At 39.8% G+C, this 8,436-nt stretch overlaps 1 protein-coding gene across 1 annotated transcript in view; it reads right to left on the bottom strand.

The window, feature by feature from the left end:
• The window catches only part of CD101 (CD101 molecule), a 34,830-nt gene that overhangs the window by 16,061 nt on the left and 10,333 nt on the right, over positions 1 to 8,436 (bottom strand). The window contains 3 exon segments of the mRNA XM_007461619.1: positions 2 to 339; positions 1,043 to 1,426; positions 4,618 to 5,004. Of these exon segments, the coding sequence (XP_007461681.1) occupies positions 2 to 339; positions 1,043 to 1,426; positions 4,618 to 5,004 (1,109 nt within the window).

The following is an 8,436-nucleotide window of genomic DNA, read 5'->3' as shown; positions in this document are numbered from 1 at the left end:
GTAGGGAACTTCTGTCATAGACTTCTACATTGCACTGGTAAACTCCTGCTTCTTCCTCGGTGGCATCATGGATCAGGAGTTGAGAACGAAATAAAGACTGTGAAAGCTTCGTCTTCTTTTGGAACTGGGGTAGGAAGTTCCCCCATTCAATAGTGCCATTATGGGTGATTCGAAGAAGCAGATCAAAGGCTCGAGATCTAGCTGCCTGGAACTGCCATGTCACGGTGAGTGGAACCTTGAGGTCAGAGTAGCCAACCCTCACTATGCAGGTCAGGTCAAAGGTGTCGGTTAACTTCACTTGTGGTTGACGGCTCATCAGACTAACTTGTAAACTTGACTCTGTGGGCAGAAACGTGAAACACAATTTCTAATACATTCAGCAAATCAAGGTACAAGTTGTCCTAGTCATTGCCTCCTCACATTGAACTATGTGTTCATACACTGGGAGTATCAAATACGTGGGGGTAGAAGCTGATTCACAGTACAGTCTGTCCTGAAGTCTGACTTCAGTTTTCTAAAGCTGACCCTCTTCTAAAGAGTGTTCTCAGCAGAGACAACAAACAGGCAGTGTTTCTCCAGTCTGCTGCTTAGACAGCTGCTGCTGAGTGGGTGGGGTGCTCCCCGGCCCCACTGGCTGGCCTCCTTCCCTCATCCCCACTCCTGGGTGCACCATCACTCTTTTGCATGTGCTCCAGGAGACTCTGCAATCCCAGGGCTGCAGCTGTCAGAAGCCTGAAATGCACGAGGCTCCGCTCCACTTGGCATATCTCTTTTCTAAGTCTATTCCAATTCATACGATTTTGTTTTTAGCCTTGAATAACAACTTACAAGTTGCACTCTAAAGATGATCTTTATAAAGATGAGTAAACTTCAGAGATCAGTTGACAGACATGGTAGCCAGAGACTCTGCTCTGTGTCCTGGGGTACACGTACCGTAACTAGGGGATTCAGGGTGACACACAATCGAATTCCACAGCATTCCACTGCAGAAGGAAGATACTGATGATACGTAAGTTCAGAAAAGGATTTCCCTGACACTTACCCAGAGGTTTTACAGTGACTGACATCTTCTGAGCCCAGCTCTGATCTCTGGCCTGGTTCCGGGTCATCTCAGACACCCTGCACTCATACGTGCCGCTGTCTGTGATGGTGGTGGAGGTGATGTCCAGCTGGAAGGTGGCCCAGTCCATCTTCTCCAGCCTTGTGTTGCTGTGGTTATCGAGTTCCCGGTAGGAGGCACCCAGCTGCATGGTGCCATCCTGCCCCATTCCAGCCACAAACTCCGGCTGTGTCTGGTCTTGTGGGATATGCCACCAGGTCACGGACAGGAGACTTTCAGCTCCACCTACCCTGCAGAGAAGGGTTAAAGCCTCTCCTTCCCACACTGCTTGCTGCCTGTTCTTGGTAGACACGACCACACGTCTTGCTGTGGATTACAGATTTTAAAAGAAAAAATTATTTCAAGTAAATGAAATTTTTTCTAAAAAACGGTGAAATCTCATTAATTAGGACTTGACAACTTTGTGACAAATCCTATCAGTTTGTTCACTCCTGCACCACCCCCAGAAAAAAAGGTTTCATCAACACTTAAATAGTGGAAACAGCAGAAAGAATACCAGGAGAACTTATTTACACTTAAACAATTTATAATTTGCCCTAATTTTTAGTGATCTGTTCCTTAGGAACATCTAGTTGGGAAAACATCTGGTAATATTTTGTTAAATTAATTACAGTTGGTGTATGAGGCTGAAAGTAATGAAATGTGTTTATTTAAATGTTTAGTTTTTTAGAATTCAGACTTTCACAGTTCAAAATGACCTTCCTCTTCTTACTTACCTTCCCCTAATTAGTATGTATTCTGAACAGTGAAGGAGTATTGTTAATCATATTTCTGTTCAAAATACTGCCATTAAAAAACAATTACTTGGGGGGAAATGTATGTGTATATATATATATATATATATATATATATATATATATATACATACATTTTCCCCCAAGTATTTTTTTAAATATATATATTTACCCATACATATACATTTCTCTTTTTCAAATCATATATTCATTCATATATATTGTTGAAGCGAGATCCTTCCTATATCTGAACTATAGTGTAAAACAATAAATGTAAATCTGGCTTCCAGATGGGAAATTCAAGATGTGTAGAAATGCAGACATTCCTTCAACAGATACTTCCTGTGCAAGGCCTTGTCCTGGGTGCTTTGTAGGCAAATGTAAAGGTCCCTCAAGCTCATGCATCCTAGGCAGCCCAGCCTCATGCTTCAGGTCAAGGTCACTGGAGTCAGAATTATCCTGGGCAACATAGTGGACCTCTCTGAGCCTCAATTTCCTTTCCTATAAATATGGGGGTGATGATAACACCTCCTTTATGCATTGTGAGAGGACTAAATGAATGGCACATGCAAAGGGCTTACCCCGGCTGGCAAGGAGAAGTACCCAGCAAAGATGAGCTATTAGCGTTAGTGCGTAATGATAGGCACTCTGTGAAAGCAGAGGAGTTCAAAGCCAGAAAAGGAAAACAAAATAGATTTTTTTTCAAATTTACTTTTTCTGGCCTTGTGGGATCTTAGTTCCCCGACCAGGGATCAAACCCAGGCCCTCGGCAGTGACAGCATGGAGTCCTAACCACTGGACCACCAGGGAATTCCCAGGAAAACAAAATAGAACTGGCATTAGAAATTTAAAAAGGATCTAAATGAATTTGCAAATTGATCTTCCCTGCTGAGGAAGGAGTTCAGTCTTTAAGCACTTTATGTATAAATGTATATGTTACAAAGGCAGAATGAAGGCTAATGTCCACAAATAGGTTAATATATCTATTTATCTATCTATTACATATATATAACTTGCTTCCAAATTTTGGGTATTAGAGGCATAATTATACTTAATTTTTTTTCAAGTTAAAAATAGACTCATAACTAAAGTTTAGGAATTAGAGGGGAAACTATTACTCATAATCTCACTACTCAAATATAACCATTATGATTAGTTTCAACCAGCTTCAGTTTTTGTTTTTTTTTAACTGTGGTTTCCTTAGTTTACTGTGGTCGTTACTGCCTCTCGGTAAGAAGTAACACACTCACCACGCATGTGTAAGGTATACATGCATAGCAGTAGGGAGTACCCTCTTCTGTTTAAAACATTCATGGAGTGATAAAACTCTGCTCATACTTGAAGTAATGGTTTGAGTTTCAAAACCAAATGCTCAACAGGATCTTTAATAAATCTGTTAATAACCTTTTTTTATTCTACGTGAAAAGAAACAGGCTGGACCCCAGCCTGCACAAAGGATTATTTCTAGCTTGGGAAGACCAACTACTTGACAGGCTTGTGATCTGTGTGCCATGAAGTACACCTTTAGGTCTCTTTAGCACAAATTCCTATGTCCTGAGTTTATGAAAGATTTACAGATCTGCTCCAGCAGAGACAGATACACGAAGTCGAGATTTAGCTCTGTGTAAATATGTAAACACGCCTACATAGTTTTTTCTGAATCCTAGCAAGTCAGAACAAATGTTTAGTGTCAAAATTACCACCAACACACTTCCTGGCTCGCCACTCTAGGCCAAAGCTGTGCGTCTTCACTTGGGGTGACAGAGAAGAGGATGGAAGGGGAATGCTTCTATCTTTGGACAGGCCTCCAGTGAGCAAGTACAACAAGGATATTTTCATTTTTAGTTTGTTTTTGTTTTTGATTTTGTTTTTTGCAAAACCAAAAATTTGGGGCAATTCATTTTTCTAGACTTTGCATTTAATACCCAGCCCAGAGGATCCTAATATTACTTGCGGATTTATCAGTTTTCTCTCCACACAAAAAGCACTGATAATTCAAACACGTATAAGGTCACCCAGCCTTCAGAAACTAAACAAGACCTGAGTGGCCTTCCAGATACTCAGACCTATTTGGATAGGCATCTCATGACATCATAGCAACATGCAGGCAATAGAGTCTGCCCACCGTCATTTACTTCTTTTCTTACTCTGAGTCATACTTTGGTACAGAATTAAGACTTAGTATCAGTTTAAGATAAGAGAGAATTGATGAAAGACACCTGAAAGATGTCACAGGAGTAGCAGGGGTAATGTGGGTGTTTATTTCCCAGGAAGGGAAATCTACTCAAACACTTAATCTACTCACACACACACACACACACACACACACACACACACACGCACGCACACTCACACGCAACAAGGAGACAGAGGGCTTCATTAATACACGTGTTCTCTGCTGAAAGAATACCCAATGGACAAAAATTAGAAATAACAGCAAATAGAATCAAAGAATCTAAGATGGCAAGAAGGTACTTAAGGACAGTCAGATTAGATGTCATTATCTTACAGCCGAAGAGGCTGAGATTTAGAGGTGAAGTTCATAGTGTGTTCATGATCATGGCCCATTTAATGGCTCAGGAATAGGACTCAGGTCTTCAGCTGGTATGGGTGCTTTCCTGTGCAGTACTCCACTCCACCTCAAAGTGATCTGATTGATACCTGACTTCAGGAGACCTCCCCCGTGTCCATGAGGGCATCCTGTACTCACAAAGGAGGGCATCTAAAAGTAGCCCAATCGTGTCTGGCCCCGACTTCACATACCTGTTGGCTTCCTCAGGTGCACGTAGCTGTCTGGTGACTGTTTTTTCTGGAGCACCTGCCAGGAGCCCATCTGAGCTCTTGTCACCTCTGCCACGGCACATCGGTAGGCACCTTCATCCTCTGGGCCCACAGAGAAGATCTTGAGAGAGAAAGCCTTGGGGCTTAACTTGGAAACCTGGAGCTGTCCTTGGCTTGCTCTTTCTTGATAGTTTTTCTTCAGACCCAGAACTCCACCAGCATCAATGTGGGCCATTTCAATATCATTGAAGAACCAAGTGCCCTGAAGCTGTGGGTCCTGGCCACCGCCCATGACCAGGCAAACCAGTTCTAAGGGTTTTCCTTCAGGAACCGTGCTCTCAGCCGTGATGTTGACTTGAAAATCTCTCACTAGGAAACAAAAGCAAGGCAGATATATAGAGAGGCCACTGCATCTATCCTTTCAATACCAGAGAGAGATGCTACCTCCTGTTAGGATAGTACAGGGATTGAATTTCATGTGGGAGATCAGTTCTGAGGAGAAGGTAAGCCAAAGAAATGCCTAGAATTAAAAAATGCCCTTGACTACTCTTTAAATCACCTAGAAAGAACAACATACATGATTTTCTGAATGCAATCCTATTAAGCAAGATGTATGCATAATGTGTAAAGTACACAGTAATGTATCTTTTTAAATAAAATATTTTATACTATGTTGAATCGATGTAAATTGTGATTTCTTGCTCCCATTTTTGGCTGAGCATATCCAGCGGAATTTTCCGAAGTTAAAAGCGTATGTGATATATGGCAAGTCCACAGCTAACATCACACTTAACAGTGAAAAGCTGAAAGCTTTTCCTCTAAGATCAAGAATAAGACAAAGATGACCACTCTCACCACTTCTATTCAACATAGTATTGGAAGTCCTAGCCAGAGCAGTTAGACAGAAAAAGAAACTAAAGGCATCCAAATTGGAAAAAAGGAAGTAAAACTGTCACTGTTGGCAGATGACATGATCTTACATATAGAAACCAAAAAAAACTCCACCAAAAGATGTTAAAACTAATAAAGAATTTCAGTAAAATTGCAGGATACAAAATCAACATACAAAAAAAAAAAAAAATCAGTTGCATCTCTATACCCTAACAATGAACTATCCGAAAAAGAAATTAAGAAAACAATCTCATTTACAATAGCATCAAAAGGAAGAAAATACTCAGGGATAAATTTAACCAAGGAGGTGAAAGACATGTACAGTGAAAACTATAGAATACTGATGAAACTAACTGAAGATGAAACAAATAAATGGAAAGATATTCCATGTTCATGGGTTGGAAGAATTAATATTGTTAAAATGTCCATACCACCCAAAGCAATCTACAGATTCATTAGAATCCCTATCAAAATTCTAATGGCATTTTAAAATAGACAAAAAGAATTCTAAAATTCATATGGAACCACAAAAGACCCTGAATAGCCAAAGAATTTTGAGCAAGAGCTGTAGGTATCACATTGCCTGATTTCAAAGTACATTACAAAGCTACAGTAATCAAAACAGTATGGTACTGGCATAAAGACATATAGACCAATGAAACAGAAAAGAGAACCCCAAAATAAATCCATGAATCTATGTCAATTAATCTCCAGTAAGGGTGCCAAGAATACACAACAGAGAAAAGATAGTCTCTTCAAATAAATGGTGTTGAATAAACTGGATATCCACATGCAGAAGAATGAAGTTGGACTCCTATCTTGTGCCATATTAAAAAAATAAACTCAAAATGGATCAAAGATTTAAACATAAGACCTGAAACTGAAAAACTGCTAGAAGAAAACAGAAGGGGGAATTCCCTGGCAGTCCAGTGGTTAAGACTCTGCACTTCCACTGCAGGGGGCACAGGTTCAGTCTCTGGTCAGGGAACTAAGATCCCACATGACACATGGCACAGCCAAAAAAAAGGAAAGAAAAAGAAAAGAAAATAGAAGGAAAACATTCTTGACATTATTTTGGGCAATGATTTTCTGGATATGACCCCACAAGCACAGGCAACAAAAGTAAAAATAGATTGTGGGATTGCATCAAACTAAAAAGATTCTGCACACAAAAGAAACAATCAACAGAGTGAAGAGACAATCTACAAAATGGGAGAAAATATTTGCACACCATGTATTTGAAAAAGGGTTACTAGCCAAAATGGATAAGAAACTCATACAAATTAATAGCAAACAAACAAAAAAAAAACCCCAAATAACTTAATATAAAGATGAGCAAAGGATCTGAAGGGACATTTCTCAAAGGAAGACATACAAGTGACCAAAAATATGGAAAAAGATGCTCATCACTAATCATCAGGGAAATGCAAATTGAAGCCACAAGATATCACCTCACATCTGTTAGAATGGCAATTATCAAAAAGACAAAAGATAGCAAGTGTTGGTGAGGATGGAGAGGAAAAAGGAAACCTTGTACACTGTTAGTATGTATGTTGGTATGGCCATGATAGAAAACAGTATGGAGGTTCCTCAAAAACTAAAAGTAGAACTACCATATAACCCAGCAATCCCACTTCCAGGTACATATCCAAAGGAAATGAAATCAGTATCTCAAAAGAGATATCTGCACCACTATGTTCATTATTCATAATAGCCAAGATATGAAAACAACCTAAGTGTCCATCAAAGGATAAATGTATGAAGAAAATGTGGTATATATACACAATGGAATATTATTCAGCCACGAAAAAGGAAAATCTTGCCATTTTCAAAAACATGGATCAAGCTGGAGGACATTTTGCTATGTGAAATAAGCCAGACACAGAAAGACAAATATTGTGGAAACTAAAAATTGACAAATTGAATACATAGAAGTGGAGAGTAGAATGGTGGTTACCAGGGGTTGGGGGAGTGGGGACAATGGGGAGATATTGGTCAAAGGGTACAAAGTTCCAGTTATGCAGGATGAATAAGTTCTGGAGATCTAATGTACAGCATGGTGACTACAGTTAGTAATACTGTGTGGTATTACTTGAAATTTGCTAAGAAGGATCTTAAGAATTCTCACCACATACACAACACAACCACGTGAGGTGATGGGTATGTTAGTGAACTTGACTGTAGTCATTTCACAGTGCATACAGATATCAAGACATCATATTGTACACCTTAAACGTATACAATTTTTATTGATCTAAATAAATAAAATTTTAAAATAAAGAGTTTTACATTTTTAAAAATTGTTTTCAAAGAGAGGGGAAAGAAGCACATGTGATGTGTCTCCAAAGGACTCCCTGAGTATAATTTGGACACGTAACACCATCAGGACAATTTTTAATAGAATAGAATAACACTCCTCCTAAAAAAAAAGAAAGAAAACTTCAATGATCCACTATCGGATCATTGCTTTTAGCAGGGATATATATGGTTATAGACCTCCTCCTACTGGACCAAAGCCCATGTGGAGAGACCAGGAATCAAAATGGAGGCTTCCTGCTTGCTTTGGCGAAAGTGTCAATGGATCATGAAGAGTGACACCGTTCCAAGGAAACGGGGTAAGGCGGGAGGAGCAGTGACTAAGACAAGGTTTCACGTTGGAAATAGGCTACTCTGAGGCGCAGGTGTCTGTGAGAAGAGGGCCTTGGAGAGATGCACCTGTCTTCAAATGCCAGCTCCAGCAGAGCGAGCTAAGGGAGAGCATTTAGCTGAGGCTCAGGGTCATGTTTCAAAAATGGGGACTTGACTAGTTGCCTCAGAGGGTGGTTGTTAGGACTAAATTCGATAATGTATTATAGATAAAATGCTTACACAGAGCCTGGCAAGATTGGCAACAAAACTATTTCCATGCAT

This window comes from Lipotes vexillifer, unplaced genomic scaffold, assembly GCF_000442215.2.
Source record: "Lipotes vexillifer unplaced genomic scaffold, Lipotes_vexillifer_v1.1 scaffold858, whole genome shotgun sequence".
Taxonomy (NCBI): Eukaryota; Metazoa; Chordata; class Mammalia; order Artiodactyla; family Lipotidae; genus Lipotes; species Lipotes vexillifer.
This window is presented reverse-complemented; position numbering and strand designations above follow the sequence as displayed.